The 17,633-nt window shown below is 42.3% G+C and overlaps 1 protein-coding gene across 4 annotated transcripts in view; it reads left to right on the top strand.

The window, feature by feature from the left end:
• USP6NL (USP6 N-terminal like) overlaps positions 1-17,633 on the top strand; it is a 213,217-nt gene that overhangs the window by 99,314 nt on the left and 96,270 nt on the right. For all 4 annotated transcript variants that reach the window (XM_054016532.1, XM_054016540.1, XM_054016528.1 and 1 more), the window contains 2 exons: positions 1,871-1,944; positions 5,887-5,969. In XM_054016532.1, the coding sequence (XP_053872507.1) occupies positions 1,871-1,944; positions 5,887-5,969 (157 nt within the window). The remainder of the gene's footprint in view (positions 1-1,870; positions 1,945-5,886; positions 5,970-17,633) is intronic.

The raw sequence follows: 17,633 nt of genomic DNA, 5'->3' as shown, positions 1-17,633 counted from the left end.
ACTGTCATTTATTGCTCATTACAATCCATTTGTCACAGTTAATATTCTATTGAGTTAGGTATCAGTAAGAAAATGTGTGTTCTTCTCAAGAATGTTCTGCCTTTATTTGTAATCGGGTTAGTGGAAATATCTAGGAAAGCCATTGTCCTGAAAAATAGTCATAATAAATCCCATAAGGAAATATAAGGGTTGAACAAATAGTGAAAATATGTCAATAAAAAGTCTGTCCTTGGAATATGATGCTTTTATATAGAATCCCTTACAATGTATCATTTTTCATGGCATATACTTTTGGAGTGTTCCCTTTCTAGAGAAATAATACACTACAAGGATGCCCGCTTCAAGGACTAAATGGCGAATGAAAATACAGTTTTGAAATGAATGTATTCTTTAAATACCAAATCTTTTTTGATAGCTGTTTTTTCAAAATTTTTTGATATTTAAAAAAAAAAAAATGAAAATCTTCCATTGGTGGAAGATGGTTTCCTTCATTAATTCTGATGCCATAATCATTTTTTAATTAGTTACTTGATCATTGTCAAATGTTGGGTGGTAAGATAGATCTTAATTTTCTTATGTCTCCTTTACCACTGGAAAACTAAAGGTTGAGTGTACTTTGGGATTGGAGCCAGATAAGCTAGTCTAGCTGTTCACTCTCTTATTCTGTTTTCTACTCCCTTCTCCGTCAGCAAGATCCTTTCTAACGCTCTGACCCCAGTGCTACACTGAAATGTTACTTCCTCATCATTTGGCTGGAAGGCCCCATGCTACCTCATCAGTCACCTGGAAGGCTCCATCTACTCTCATGTGTCAGACCTACCATCCTAATGTGTCATGCTGTTCCCATGCACTAGCTCTTTCTTGCCCCAGCTTCAGTTCCTGATATGACCCATCTCTTCCTTCACTGCTTCCTTGGGAATAGTCAGTGTCCTAAGAGTATCAGAGGGGTAGCCGTGTCAGTCTGGATCGGTAAAAAGCGACAAAGAGTCCTGTGGCACCTTATAGACTAACAGATGTCAAGAGTCTGATGAAGTGGGTATTCACCCATAAAAGCTTATGCTTCAATACGTCTGTTAGTCTATAAGGTGCCACAGGACTCTTTGTCGCTTTTTACAGTGTCCTAAGAGTTAATTCAAGCACTGCTACTTTAATAGTTCTGGTATATTCAAATCCTGTCACTTTATGAATCTTGGGAATTACTCATACACCGTTAATTTTAGATTTTTTTAAAAGTGGCAATAACCTGCATTGTAGCATTACTTGCAATATCTGAGTTCTTAAGGGTAAGGCGCATGTGGAAGTTTTAGCCCTGAGGCCTTCAGTCTTCCAGTTCTTTTCAAGATTTAAATGTCCATCTTCTGGAAAGGTTAGAGAAAATACTTCAGCATTGGCATGCCAACCTTTTGCCGCATAAGATAGCATTGTAATATTGCAAATCATGATGGATGTAATTTTAAAAAAAGAGAGAAAATCAATGAATGAAGCACTATGGTTAGTGAAAATTGTGAAAGAATCACAAAAACTCATAGTGGTATCTCAGAAGTTCCTAATGCATCTTATCGCAAGAAGCTTTAGCTCTTCCGTTTCTCATCATGGTATAGAAATAAAATATGTTGTTAGATTACAGGTTTGAGCGTTGAAGTTGCAGCCATTCAGCAGTTGGAACAGTGCACAATTTTATTGATCTTGAACAGTATTCAAATTGTTACTTTTCAGGTTATACCACCATATTTCATTTTGCTATATTCATTTTGGTACTCCTGAGGCCTAATGTCTCTAATTAAAGAATAAATCTTATCACATACTTTCAACAATTCTCGATTACAGAGAGCGCAAACCTCAGTTACTTTTTTATTTTAATCCTGAACAGATTCAGATGCCGAGCAGGATGCTGCTATCAAACTTGCCCAAGAACGAGCTGAGATAGTTGCCAAGTATGACAAAGTAAGTGCTCCTGTTAATAGTGTAATTTTGGCATTGATTATTAGAAACTGAAATGTGGGCTTCCTCTGGCAAGTTCAAAAATAAATAGTCTTCTCCTAAAATATTCTGTGTGATATTCTGCATCAAGGAGCGTTTGCTTTATTTTATTTTTCTCCATGTTTTTGCTGATGGTTTGATGAACTTAAGTTGCTTCAGGGCTATTTTAAGATTTTTGTAATTTTTCTCTCACTTATATTGAGATGCCCGTGTCGAACAACCAGTTAGATTTTATTTATTCTGATTGATGCTGGTTAGTGAATCCAATGTATTGATCTAGAGACACTATATTTTTTTTTGAGGATATACATACTTTAACTCTTTATTGATGCATGATAATAGAAATTTAATGCTAAATCAGTAATGGCGATTGAAAAGAAAAAAAAATAACCACATTGATTTGCTATAGTAACCTATTTTATGTAAAGAAAAAAAATTCAGCCTGTGCTGTTTTTGTACCACATAGCAAGTAAGACTGTCATATAATACAGTTGGGTTATGCATGCCTACACCTTACTCACATATTCTCATCACAGTATCATTGGTAGTCATACGACGTGCTAGACCAGAAATACTCAGACCTCAGTGGTTCAGGAGCCAAATTAGTGATCAACATTGCCCAAAAGAGCTACAGTAATAGGAGGCTATAGTAGTATATATTCATATTTAAATAGTATGCCTGGCAAATATATAGTTCTATACATACACACACACGCGCACGCACAATACATCTATATTTATAAAATAGTAGTATATATTATTCTCACAGCAAATAAGTTAATAACTTAGTGCAGGTTGATAACTGAATTAGTTAATAACATAATAAAAACATCCTTATTGGTTAATAATTTAGCCTGATTAATAATTAAATCACACAATGTTTTAATATCATGTGTTGCAAAGAGCCGCAGGAGACGCATTAAAGAGCCACTTGCGGCTCCCGAACCTCAGTCTGAGTATCACTGTGCTAGACTGTAATTTGTGGAGGTAAGGAAACATTATGCAAAATTGTATATAAAGTAAAGCTGTATCTATATAATGTGGAATATATTTGATTTTAAGGGAGCCACAGGGATTTTCTTTTCACTGACATTTGTTTTGTAGCAATAGATTTAGTGCAAAGTTGGTAGCAATCATGGCTGAAAGACTGTTTAATTATAGTGGTGCAGCACTGCCACTATAGTTGAGGTTGCATCACATCTGTTTAAAGGTTGACCTTGCTCAGTAATCTAGAATAGACAAACTTTTTCAGATTTCTTTGAAAGTTGGTGCGCCTTTGAAGTGTGCAGGCTAAGATTAATGACTTAAATTTGGAGTCATTTGAACTAGAGGTTCCAGATATGTAAGCTCAGAAAAAAATAGAAATTTAAAAAAATGGCTAGGTGGTGTGTCTTTTATTTGATTTGATTTGATTTTACTTTATTTTCATTATACAGAGATAAAGGTCAAACTATTGATATGATGCAGGTCAAAATGGTTCTAATCTGTCACATTTTACCCAAGGTGGTGCACTAAATCTTTGGGTACCCATGCTGAGAACAGTATTTAAGAAAATATACATTTTTAATTTTATGCATGCATCAATACAGAAAATCAGCTAGAAGGTTTATAGTCTTGCCATTTTATGTGCTTTAAAACTCAACTCTTGTAAGCACACTAAAATCTGAATAGTTATTTGTATTACATTGAAATTTAGTGCCCCTCAAGGGGGACAGGATGCAGGGTAGTATTAGGAATCCAAATTTGGGGTTATTCAGCCAAGGAGTTCCTGAATTACAGGCACCTTCAAAAATTGTTTCCTAGTGCTGCCTTGTACTGAGACACGTTAATGATTGGCTGAATCACAATGGCTGTGAACTTACCCTTTAATTAACATAATTAAGGATAAGTTAATCACAAGCCCCCAGCTAAGACAAAAGGAGTTTTTTTTTTTTTAACTGAGCAGCTGGAGGTTGCTACAATTTGAGTCATGGGTGTCAGTTTTAGTTTGGGGGTAATGTAATTGAAGTCTTTTGGTGGGGAGGGAAATTGGATGTTATGCATCCTGGGAGGGGAGGGGCATTAGGAGATGGAGGAGTGGGGGGCTAGGGGAATAGGGATTTGGAGCTCCAGCTAGGGTAGGGGGTTATCAGGAGGGAGATAAATGGGGATGGTAGAGGAGGCAAGGTCTCTATTCGGCATTGGTGAAGCCTCATCTGGAGTACTGTGTCCAGTTTTGGGCCCCATACTACAAGAAGTATGTAGAAAAATTGGAAAGAGTCCAGCGGAGGGCAACAAAAATGATTAGGGGGCTGGAGCACATGACTTATGAGGAGAGGCTGAGGGAACTGGGATTGTTTAGTCTGCAGAAGAGAAGAATGAGGGGGGATTTGATAGCTGCTTTCAACTACCTGAAAGGGGGTTCCAAAGAGGATGGAACTAGACTGTTCTCAGTGGTGGCAGATGACAGAACAAGGAGTAATGGTCTCAAGCTGCATTCGGGGAGGTTTAGGTTGGATATTAGGAAAACTTTTTCACTAGGAAGGTGGTGAAGCACTGAATGGGTTACCTAAGGAGGTGGTGGAATCTCCTTTCTTAGAGGTTTTTAAGGCCCGGCTTGACAAAGCCCTGGCTGGGATGATTTAGTTGGGGATTGGTTCTGGTTTGAGCAGGGGGTTGACTAGATGAGCTCCTGATGTCCCTTCCAACCCTGATATTCTAGGATTCTATGATTCTAAGAGAGGGTGGGGGCACACTCCCTAGCTCTGCCATTGTACCCCAACCTTCTTGCACCCTAATCTTCCTGCACTAAACACTCTGCTAGTGTACTACTATTCCTGCACCTCGCAACTGTCAGTGTACTTCAACCTTCCTGCATCTCAGCCCTGCCAGTCCACTCCAGCCCCCTGCATTCCAACTCCCATTCACTACACAACTCTGCGAGTGCACCCCAAGCTCCTGCACCTCCAGCTCTACCATGGTTCTGGTGATCCATTCAATATTCTGGGAGACAGGAATTCCTGTAAAATAGCCATCACAGCTAGCGCTAATGGAGACCTTTTCTAGCACCTTTATCACAGGGGTTATTGAATGTATAGGCATCAAAGACTGGACTTACTCATGGAGGAGGCCTTGGCAGGTCAGTGCTGAGGCTGTCAGAATGGCACCTGTCATGAACAACAAGGATGTGTGTGCATACATGCACATCAGCTTTGATTTATTATTAGAAATTATCATCTTCTGTATCAATCAAACCTGGGGGAAATCTTCGTCTCCCTCTCACTCCTCGTATCCAGACAGTATCAAAGTGTGGCTGCTCTTCATCCACATATGTCTAAGATTCATCACTTTCTTTCTGCACATACAGCTAAAATGCTGCACGATCTCCCATCTTTACGACTTCAGCCGCCTCCTCCACCACCACCACCTCAGACCTCTGTGACAAACATATTACTCCCACTGATTCTACAAAATGCAGCTGCTAAAATTATCTTTCCCTGTTGATCAGTCCATATCACCCCATCCCTTTCTTAATCTCTCCACTAGCTCTCCCTTGTCCACCACATCAAGTTAAAGCCATGTCCTGTCCTTCAAAGCCTTTTAAAACATTGTTCCTCACTATTCATCTGTTTTTCTTTTACCACATTACTCCCCAACTCCACCAGTGACATGAAGGGTTGTACAAAAAAGACAACCTGAGGAACTTTCCTGCGGTGGAAATACTGTTTAAATGAGTAAAGTTGGTGGGATGGTTGGGAGCTCTCTCATCCTTCGTAGGTCAGATTGGGAGTTCTATGGTAGTGGTCTGTGTGACAGATATAGAATATGCCTCCAACTGCACAACTCATGTCCTGTCTTTTTAAGTTTTAGACCAGCTTGCTATGTGGTGCCATAAGCCTTCATTGTTGCCTTTCTTTCTCTTTTTAGGGACGAGAGGGTGCCCAGATTGAACCTTGGGAAGATGCAGACTACCTTCTTTACAAAGTCACAGATAGATTTGGTTTTCTACAGTAAGTTGCTAGTTTGAAAAGGAAATAAGATTAAAAGTTTATTACTTATTCGTATTTTTTGATGTATGCCTAATTGGTGAAAGTATTGATTGCTTACTTGTAATAGAACTGCTGTGAGAACAGAATTCCATTGTGTATAAATTCTAAATGGTCTTGCACTGTGGTTTTTCTATTATTATATTCTCAGCTTTTTTTATTCTATGATTGAAATTGATCTGTAGTTGGGAATAGAAAAGTTTTGGACTGTTTTATTTGGGTGTGAATGTTATATTTAGTTAAAGTGGATACTTATAGTGCATCTGAATTAAGATTGGATAAGTTATTTGTATTTTTTGAATTACAAAATTAAAATTTGCAGTGTAATTGGAGTTGTGTTGGTCCAAGAATATTAGATTTGAAGAAAAAAGCTCTGTGTAAGTGCAAAAATGTCTCTCTCATCAACGGAAGTTGGTCTGATAAAAGATATTACTTCACTTACCTTGTCTCTCTCAGATTAAAATTGTAATATACATTTGCAATTTTTGAAAAGTGCAGATCAGAAGTTTTGAAGTCCTAGAGAGGGAAGCTTCTTTTTATGTTTTTACAATTTTTCCATCGTTTTCATTTAAAAAGTGTAGGAAATTCCATACAAAATTCTACACTAATAAAAAAGTAAGATCCTGACCCTGCAAAGACATATGCTTGTGTTTCAGGTTATTCACTGACTAATCCCATTAAAGTTATAGGGACTGTTCATATTGCGTAAAGTTAAGCTCGTGCATAAGGCTTTGCAGGGTTGGGGCCTAAAATAATTAAGCACTCAAAATCAGGAAATGCCAGAATCCAGATTGTGTGCACCAATGGTGCATTCCAATATAGACTTGATCACATACTATTTATTAAAAAAAAAAAAGGATTAAATTGTAGTATGTGATATTGTAAGTAAAGACCAGCATAACAAATGTACAAAAGGAGGCAGAGTGAAGATTGGTATGTCTTCACTTTTCTGTACTCAGTAACAGTTATGACAGTCTGTTAACATTGTGACATCTTTCCATTGACTTCATAGAGGATTGGATCAGGCCATAAATAAGCCTTAAGACCTGGAAATGTCTTTACCAAAGCTGCGTGTGTTCCATTAGTGCCTTTAGATGGGTGTTAGAGCATATTATTAGAAGATCAGTTTACAGATATTGAACAGCACAGAATGATTTGCTAACCTTTCTACTAGCCAGTCAGGATTCTTCAGTATTTTTAGGCCATGTCTACACTACAGACTGTGGTGGATGCAATTATGTTGGCATACAGCCACTGAAGTTTTTATATCGCTTGGACTTGTGCATACTTGGCTGCTTGTGTCAGTGCTGGTGTACTCACCAGGGGTGCTTGTGTCAATGCAAAATGTGGTGCATCATGCCACCGTCGGGTATTGTGCCTTTTGAGAAATTTTTGCCACACGTTGTGGGATAGAAATGACTTGCCCAGGAATTTTTAGGGGTCAAGTTCCAAGCATGCAGCTTTTTCCATCTCAGAATACCATTAATATTCCATAATTTTCATGCCTTTTAAAAAAAAAAATCCCACAAATCCACGTGGCGCTTTTCTGTCTCTGCAATCTCTGTCAGAAGCATGGAGCCCGCAGAGCTTTGCAGTATTCTCATGAGTGCTGCAAATACAGGATTCATGATTCTCCTGTATTTGCAGACCTGCAGGAGGTACTGCAATAATGAGGGATGTGAGGATTTCTTCTAGGCCAAATTGCTGAGGGACATAGAGACAAACAATTCAAGGCTGTCGGTGGTGTTCCTGGAGCAGCTGCAGACAGATCTATAAGTGGCGCTTCATTGAGAAACAAGCACTGACTGGTTTTTCCATGCTGTCAGTCATATTGGCCCACCAAGCTCTTTGTTCACGGTCTGATGCAGCATTAGTTTACTGGATCTCACAGAACGTATCCTCCCTAATCCTCTTCTTTCTCTTCCTCCTCAGTGTTCTGCGTAGGTTTACCATAGCTCTACGCTATTGAGGATGTGGTTTCACTGTGTTGCTGTAGCAGGGTGTTTGTCAGCTGGAGACAAATTTGAGCATAGACACATGCACAAATAGGTTGATGCAAGGTGACTTATGTCAACCTAACTTTATAGTGTAGACTAGGCCTTAGCGTTTCATGGAATATTTGTCCAACAATGTTTTAAAAAAAAAAAAAAAAAAAAAGTTCAGAAATTGGGAAGTCTAGATTGTTTACTGGCTAGTGAAGACATTATTTAAAAGGCCTAATAAATATGTTCTTATAGCATTCTTCTTCACTTCCTGCCCATACTGTTCTGTGATGTTGCTGCAAGCTGTTAATTAGCTGTCAAATTTTGCCTTGGGGGTGGTTTTGCTTCATTAGTGGGTGAATTGATTCTTGCATATATGGTTTATAAAGTGCTTTTGAGTCAAGTGGGATGAAAGATGCTGTACTTTGTAAACTACTATTATTACATTGCATGTATTTTGGGTAAAAAAGAGAAAAACACATATGTGGGCGGCGGGGAAGAAAAATTATTTCTTGTTGGTTTCCTAGGGCCTAGTTCAAAGATCATAGAAGTCATTGGAAAAAGTCTCGCATTGACTTTGAGGAGCTGAATCAAACTGCTGGAAATTTGCAAACCGATTCTGCATTTAGGCATCTCTTATGAACTACTCCTTTAAGTTGATTTTTAATGCTTGCTACCTGAATAACCCTCTCTTTCTTGACTAACTTCTGAAGGTCACTCAACCCCTCACTGCTACTATAATTCTTTTTTCTGTTCAGCTAGTCAACGTTCCGGAAACTCAGATCTCATGAACCCGAGTCCTGTATCTTAATCATTAGATCGTATTTCCTCTCAAGTACTGACATTATTCATTGGTACATAGGTACTGTACAAAATCCAGTCCCTGTGTACTCAACTGTATGGGATGGAAATGGAAAGATTTATAATGCACACAGACTGCATAAATTAGCAAAGATCTTAGGTCTGTGTAATTAGTGAAGAGACATAGTATCTGTCTGCTTATGTATTAATCCTTGAGAATGAGAGTTCACTTGAGTGCCATGATTCTCAAACCTAGAACTCGTTCCAGATGACATTTATATTATTCTGAGATGTGCCCAAAGAAGAATTTATTCAAAACAGGAATGTCAAACTCCCTTTGTGGCAAAGCCAGTTTACACTGGGTTCACTTTTTAATTATGGTCACGGTCTTGTGTCTTTTGCAGTACTGAAGCTTCAGAATTTATCCCTTTGCCAAAGAATTGTGATTCAGGTTGTAAGCTTTCATATAAGGGGGGAAAAAAAAAGACTCTAGCTTCCTGGTTGTAAAGATAACCTTGAAAATATGTACAATGTAGTCATAATGCAGTTTATAGCAAGCCTGTAACAATGGCCCCAAGAGATGTGAACTGCCCCATTCTTTTCAATTTGCCGTTAACTCTGAAATCGAAAGGTACCAAAAGTCTGCATTAACGATTTCACTGGTTGATAGTTTTATGGGAACAAAGCTTATCTGAAGGTTTTTGTCTTCCCAATTGTTCCTTACTCAGTTGTCAAGACCAACTTTTCCTGACCGCATTTATAATGCCCTTGAATTGTGAAATTAAAAAAATGTAGAATATAAAAAATTGGAAATTTGAGGACAGCCTAAAATTCAACGAGGCATCAGAATAAAAAAAATAAGGAAATCTGTAGTGATTGTATAATTAATTCTCATTTTATTTAAAACTTCATTTTAAAAGTTTAATTTAAACTGCTGCAGAATTTCCTGTCTGATGTAGCGGAAAGCGCAGACTGTAGGGAACTTATCACAAGATTAGGTCTCACTAGTTACAGACTGCAGTGGGACTTGATTATCATCCATAGTTTGTATTTTTCATTCTTTCTTCCCATTAGAAAGCTGCATTCTGTTTGTATCATCCTTTGGTGGCTCTATGTACATACACCTTCGGCTGAGCTGATTGCTGATAGGACAGTAAAGTTTAATTTGGTGGGTTACTTCATGTGCCGGGAAGCATGTACACACAAGCTACTTCTGTGGCCATTTACGTTACGAACTGTGGAAGAAGCAGTAAGAAAGGAAAAGGTGGGAGGTTTTCAAGGAAGAGTTGTAGGGGCATGTTCTTTTCAAGTGCTTGCTCATGTCCATACCATACTAGGTGTGTGTGCTCGACGCATCGGTGCCAGAAGTATTTCCCTCAGTGGTATCCATAGGGGACCGGCTTTGGTGCCCGCTGGAGTGGCGAGCACATGCCACGGTATAAGGGGCGCCGCCAGCTCCCCCAACCCTCAGTTCCTTCTTGCCGCCAGTGATGGTGCTGGAACGCCTGCTGCTCGAGGAGCCATCGGACTCACTGTTCGACTTTTTGTTCTATGGCACCCGCCAGGGTGGCTTTACCCTTACATGAGGGGGTATCAAAATTATTAATGCCCTATGGCAAACCCCCTCCTCCCTGCCACCTATTTCAAAAAGGACTAAGTGCAAATATTTTGTGCCAGCTAAAGGCCATGGAGCATCTCTATACTCACCCGGCTCCAAACTCCCTCGTAGTTGAGGCCGTTAATCAGAGGGAGAGGCAGGGTCAACCCGGGGCTATGCCCAAGTATAAAGACTCAAAGAGACTGGATCTGTTCGGGCAAAAAATGTATTAGTCTTTCAGCCTTCAGTTGAGAGGGGCCAATCACCAAGCCCTCCTTGGCCGCTACGACTACAATATGTGGCAGACCATGGCCAAATTCAAGGTCTCGTTGCCCAAAGGGTCCAGGAAAGAGTTGTGGGCGATCCTAGAGGGTATGGGGGCGGCCAGTAGGGCCCTCCAAGCAGCTTTGGACATGGCAGACTCTGCGGCTCGCACCATGGCTTTGGCCGTTTCCATGCAGAGCCAACCTCAACAAGAGCCGCCCCATAAGAAGAGTAAGGGCTACAAGTGCTGCCTGAGCCACCCACCTCCACCCTCTGCCCAATCGGGCCCGACTCGCAATAAGCGGGGGGAAGGGTTAAGCAAGCATTTTGAGGGTGCGCTTGAGGGTGACCTACCAAACTATACCCCGGATCTGTCTTTCCTGCTGTTTTCCAACCGCCTTTCTTTTTTCCTCCCCACATGGACCGCTGTAACTTTGGACCACTGGGTCCTCAATACTGTGGTGCAGGGTTACACCCTCCAGTTTCTTTCTACCCCCGCCACCTTCCCCCCCCCCTTCCCCTTCAGGGACACCTCTCACAAGAGTCGTCTTGTGCAGGAGGTAGAAGGGTTGCTGCAGCAGGGTGCAGTGGAAAAGGTTCCTCGCGAGTACAGGAACAAGGGGTTCTATTCCCGATACTTTTTAATCCCAAAGGCCAAGGACGGTCTACAGCCCAACCTGGACCTGCGAGACCTCAACAAATACCTAAAGAAGTTGAAGTTCTGCATGCTGTCCCTGGCCTCCATCATCCCCTCCCTGGATCTGGGAGACTGGTATGCTGCCCTCGACTTGAAGGACGCATATTTCCACATAGCGATCTTTCAAAGTCACAGACGTTTCCTACTTTTCATGGTGGGACCCGATCACTATCAGTTCGCGGTCCTCCCGTTTGGTCTCGTGACAGCACTGAGGGTGTTCACCAAGTGCATGTCAGTACTAGCTGCTTACCTCAGCCATTGAGGTATCCAGATCTACCCGTACCTCGACGACTGGTTTGTCAAATGCCGCTCCAGGTCCAAAGTTCAGAGGAATGTTGCGGTGCTGCAGGCCATGTGCCCATCCCTGGGCCAGCTGGTAAACGACAAAAAGTCGACAGTTAGTTCCAGTGCAGAGAATAGAGTTCATCGGAGCGGTGCTCAACTCCACCTGTGCCAGAACGTGTCTATCGCAGGAGAGGTTCCAAGCGTTGGTGGACCTCATCGCAGGAGTCTTTGCGTTCCCCCTGTCCACGACCAGGGTTTGCCTGCACCTGCTGGGCCACATGGCAGCATGTACATATGTTGTCCGCCATGCCAGGTTCTGGATGCGGCCCTTACAGCAGTGGCTAGTGTTGGTCTATTCCCAGTCCAGAGATCACCTGGAAAAGATCGTTACCATCCCCCCGATGATACTTAGCTCGCTGCAATGGTGGACCGACCCCAGGGCAGTCCTGGAAGGGAGTTCGATTTCCCAGCCTTCATCACTCCATCGACTTGATATCCGACGCCTCGGACCAACGCTGGGGAGCGCATCCCCGCAATCTCCAGACCCAGGGCACGTGGTCCTCGGAGGAGATAATGTTGCACATAAATGTCAAGGAGCTCAGAGCGGTATGCTTGGCCTGTGGAGTCTTTCTACTGCACCTGGCAGGCAAGGTGGTGAGTGTGTTGATAGACAATATGGCCTCGATGTTCTACATCAACAGGTAAGGGGGAGCACGCTCGTTGGCTCTCTGCCAAGAGGCACTCCGACTGTGGATATCTGCATCAACCACGCAATCCAGCTGGAGGCCTGTCACCTTCCTGGTGTCAGGAACACGCTGGCAGATTGCCTCAGCAAATCTTTTTCCTCTCACCACGAGTGGTCATTCCACCCAGAGGTAGCACGGACTCTCTTCCAGAGATGGGGAACTCCCCGAGTGGACCTGTTTGCCACCAGACAGAACAGGAAATGTCATCGCTTCTGTTCCCTACAAGGTCTTTGGGCAAACACTTCCTCTCCGATGCCTTCCTCCTGTCATGGTCAGGGGGGTTCTGATGTACGCATTCCTGCCAATCCCCGCTCATCAGCAGAGTCCTGTCAAAGGTCAAGAGAGACGAGGCCCAAGTTGTCATGGTTGCCTCGGCATGGCTGCGCCAAAATTGGTTTGGTTCACTGATGGACCTGGCAGTGGCTGCTCCCTGGCCCTTTCCTGACCGACTGGATTTGCTCTTGCAGGATCACAGGCATCTCCTACACCCCAGCCTTGCCCCCTTCCACTTCAAGGCATGGATGCTGCATGGTTGAACTTGGAGGAGCAGGTCTGTTCTAATGAGGTCCAGCAAATCCGCTTGGAAAGCAGGAAGCCTTCCACTAGAGCAACCTACTTGGCCAAATGGATGAGGTTCTCCCACTGGGCATCCGAGCGTAGCGCAGTGGGTCTCAGACTTCTTTACTGGCGACCCCTTTCACACAGCAAGCCTCTGAGTGCGACCTCCCTAATAAATAAACACACTTTTTAATATATTTAACACCATTGTAAATGCTGGAGGCAAGCAGGGTTTGGGGTGGAGGTTGACAGCTTGCAACACCTCATGTAAATAATCTTGCAACCCCCTGAAGGGTCTCAACCCCCAGTTTGAGAACTCCTGGCACAGCGTCTCTCCAATGCGCTCCTCTTTACAATCTATCTTAGATTACCTGCTCCATCTTAAGAACAAGGGGCTGGCCCTCTCCACCATCCGAGTGCACCTTGCGGCTATCCCCGCGTTTCACCTGCCAATCCAAGGTCAGACGGTGTTTTCACGTGACACATCGGTCCGATTCCTGAGAGGGCTCCAGACACTCTTCCTGCTGGCCCGGGCTCCTGTCCCACAGTAAGACCTTAACTTTGTTCTTTCTAGGCTCACGGGCCCACCCTTTAAGTCTATGGGCTCCTGCTCCCTCTCCCGCCTGTTATGGAAGGTCACATTACTTGTGGTGATAACATCCACAAGACGAGTGTCGGAGCTTAAAGCCCTGATGTCAGAGCTTCTGTATACAGTGTTCTACAAGGACAAAGTTCAGCTGCGACCCCATCTGGCCTTTCTGCCAAAGGATGAAGGGCCTTCTGGTGTCATTGCAGAGGCTTTCCAAATGGATCACCTCCTGCATCTGGACATGGTATGAGCTGGCACAGGTGCTGCCGTCACCGATTGTGAGGGCCCACTCAACCAGAGCTCAGGCATCCTCAGTGGTTTTCCTGGCCCATGTTCCCATCCAGGACGTTTGCAGAGGCTGGCGTCGTCTTTGGTTCACACGTTCACGGTGCACCACGCCATCACTCAGCAAGCTAGAGACAATGCTGGGTTTGGCAGAGCTGTGTTGCAATCTACATCTCTGTGAACGCCAACCCGCCTCTGTTAGCACTGCTTGGAATCACTTAATATGGAATGGACATGAGCAAGCACTCGAAAAAGAAAAGACAGTTACCTTTTTTGTAACTGGTGTTCTTCGAGATGTGTTGCTCATGTCCATTCCATAACCCGCCCTCCTTCCCCACTGTTGGAGTTTCCTGAAGAAAGAACTGAGGGTGGGGGGAGCCGGCAGTGCCCCTTATACCACGGCATGTGTGCACCGCTCCAGGGGGCACCAGAGCCAGTCCCGTACGGACACCACTGAGGGAAAAACTTCCCGCACCAGTGCATGTGGCAAGCACACACACACCTAATATGGAATAGACATGAGTAACACATCTTGAAGAACACCAGTTACGGAAAAGGTAACTGTCTTTTTGCTGATGCGCAGAGGTGATTCCAGGGTTATGCAGCCTTCCTCATGTCCTCACGATTTGTGTCGCACACCAGGAAGTACTGGCTTCGCTTTTTAAAAAAATTACCCAGTACAAGCTGGCTATTATGCACCTTGGGAAGACCTAAGTGGCACCAGTACTTTCCCTGCTTCCTCTAATATTGGAACAAGAGTTAGATCTTTCTCTGAGTCTATGTGGAGTAGGAGGGAGGAGATATCATTGCATATAACAGTCTGGCAATGTGACAAATTGGCAACAAAAATAGTACAAAAGTGAGATTCCGTTTCAAGGTAAATTCCTAACCTTGATACTAAGTGTAATTTAAAACCACAGTGAAATATCAATTGTGAAACTTTGGTCAGTTCCAATGATTATTGTAATGGTAATTTACAATGTTATTTACAGGGACTTAGTACTGCCTGCTTCTAATGCATACTATTCCATTTTTAATAACTACTGCCTCAGAAAAACTATTCAAAGTATTCACATTCATGTTATTTTCCATTTTGTAATTCTTTTGATGAATTTTAGATGTACTATTGATTCTGGATATTGAAAAGAAATTGGTGTGGCCCAGTTATTAAAATGTTTTTTAAAAATGAATTGTCAAAATAAATTGCTGGTAAATTAAGGCAACAGGGGCCATAAATGGGGCAGTGTTCTCAGAGAAGTACAAGGCAGTACAGTAATAAGGATTAATAAAGGGAAATTTTTAAGCTGAATATCAGGGAAAGCCTGCTGACAGATAGACTAGATTGCAGAATAGACTCCAGGGGAAGTGGTAAAAGAAATAGTCACAAGATTGAAATGCCTTCAAGCTGCATGGAAACGTTCAAAACACCGTAATGGAGGCTCAAACTAAACTTACACCCAAATAAAAATAAAAAACAAAGCAAAACAGAAAAAGGACACCCCCCCCCCCCACACACAAGCCATTGTGGCTAAACAGCAGAGTAAAAGGCGGGTAGAAGCAAAAAGGCATCCTTTAAAAATTTGAAGTCATATCCTAGTGAGAATAGAAAGGAGCATAAACTCTGGCAAATCAAGTGTAAAAATATAAGTAGGCAGGCCAAGAAAGAATTTGGAGAGAAACTAGCAAAAGACATAAACTAACAACAAACATTTTTTTTAAGTTCATCAGCAGCAGGAAGCCTACCAAACAATCTGTGGGGCAACTGTACAATTAAGGTGCTAAAGGAGCACTCAGAGAAAACAAGGCTGTTGCGGAGAAGCTAAAAGTATTCCTTGCATCGGCTCTCATTGCAGAGGTGTGAGGAAGATTCTCCCACCTGACCGATTCATTTTAGGAGACCGATCTGAGGAACTGTCCCAGATTGAGGTGTTAGTAGAGAGTTTTTGGAACAAATTGATAAACTAAACAGTAAGAAGTCATCAGATGATATTTACCCCAAAGTTCTGAAGGAACTCAAATATGAAATTGAAGAACTACTAACTGTGGAATGGAAGCTGTCGCTTAAGTCAACCTGTGTACCAGATGACTGGAGGATAGCTAATGTAATAAATTTTTTTTAAATAAAAAGGTTCCAAAAGTGACCCTGACAATTACAGGCTGGTAAGCTTAACTTAAGCACTAGGCAAATGGGTTGAAACTACAGTAAAGAACAGAATTATCACACACACATAAGACAAGATCTTTTTTTGTGTGAATTTGAACACATCATTTTCCTATTAGCTAGCTGGAGTTCTGTTTGCAAGTTATATTTTAAAAACTACAATAAGGCAGTGTTAAGATTGCACAGTTAAGATTGCACAGTTAAGCATTCAGAGTCAAGAAATGCCAAAATTAAAGTGGAACACACAACCCCAACTCTACCCCCTTGTGCAAATGCATTTTAGCATAGTCTTTACATTTGCCCCTACTATTGCTCACATTATAATGGACTGCCAGATATACCTAGAGTTAAGGTTTATACTACCTCTTCCACATCTGATAGGTGTGTGTAACACCTTGTAGAATTTTTCCTGCTTGTATACTTACTTCAGTGCCTTGGGCTGGGATTTTCAAAGGAGCCTAGATGTCCCATATTTGCATGTCTTGTGTGCAACTACATCTTTCTAAAACTTGTGCATGTTCCTAGAACATAGGACAGATGTCGGAGAGGCAGCATTTGGTGGCAGTGAAGATCAGTAGTATTTGCATAAGGTGACGCCACTACTACTTAATCTTCAGACTATTCAGCATCAGAGGGAGAACTAAAGATTAATATGAATACAGCAGCCTCAGCAGCTTCCTAGGGTGGAAGGGGCATAGCCTGTAGATAAGTCAGGACAGCAAAAAGCACACTCCCTTGCTTATTTCTCCAATCAGGCATGCCCCTTGCAACATGTAGCCAGAGCCTTCATGCTCCTCCATATGGAAATCACCAAGTCAGTGAAATATGACCTGAAGAAGAGCTCTGTGTCAGCTTGAAAGACTTGTCTCTCTCACCCACGCAAATTGGTCCAATAAAAGATATTAGCTCACTTACCAAATCACTGAAAGACATTCCCCTGCAAGATTAAGCAGTCTCAGTCATCTGAAGTATGCTTGGATACTTCATTTGGCACCAATCAGAGCTAATTACTTCAGTTACTCATCAGGTATACAGTGATTCAGCAATAGGTCTCAAATTCTACATCTGTATTTCCTTTGTTTAACCAGCTACTGAGATCTATATTATCCACTGCAGAGTTGTCTACATCTTTTTGTCTCCTTTATCTATAGCTCTACTGTCTATGAAGGATGTGTAGTATTTTTTTTGAGAGCTACCAAAGGCAACTACTACTTTCCTCTTCATTCATTTCATCTTGGTCAAGGCTTGACTCTCTCAAAATCTATTGGTCAAAAATACACTGTAACAATATAGAGATTTCTCTATCAATTTACAAAGTTTTTTTAAAAAAACCTATCACATGTAATAATAAACTTTATCTTACCCACTTTAAGCGTCCCTTAACTTTGTTTTTTCCCCCCTCATTCCATCTCCCACTTTGTTGCTGTCACCCATTGTCATGTCTGAAATAGGAGTAAAATGCTTCAGGGCAGAGACCACTATATTTGTTCTGCAAGCATGAGTGGCGGGTGGAACACCCACTTCGTGGACGCTAACCCCTTTGGCCCTGCACCTTCCGCCCAAGGCCCCACCCCCACCTGCTGGAGGCCCAAACCCCGCTCCTGCTGTGACCAGAGCCCCGAGTCTCTCAGGGCCAGAGGAGCCCCGAGCTCCAGGCTGCTGG

This window comes from Malaclemys terrapin, chromosome 1, assembly GCF_027887155.1.
Source record: "Malaclemys terrapin pileata isolate rMalTer1 chromosome 1, rMalTer1.hap1, whole genome shotgun sequence".
Taxonomy (NCBI): domain Eukaryota; kingdom Metazoa; phylum Chordata; order Testudines; family Emydidae; genus Malaclemys; species Malaclemys terrapin.
This window is presented reverse-complemented; position numbering and strand designations above follow the sequence as displayed.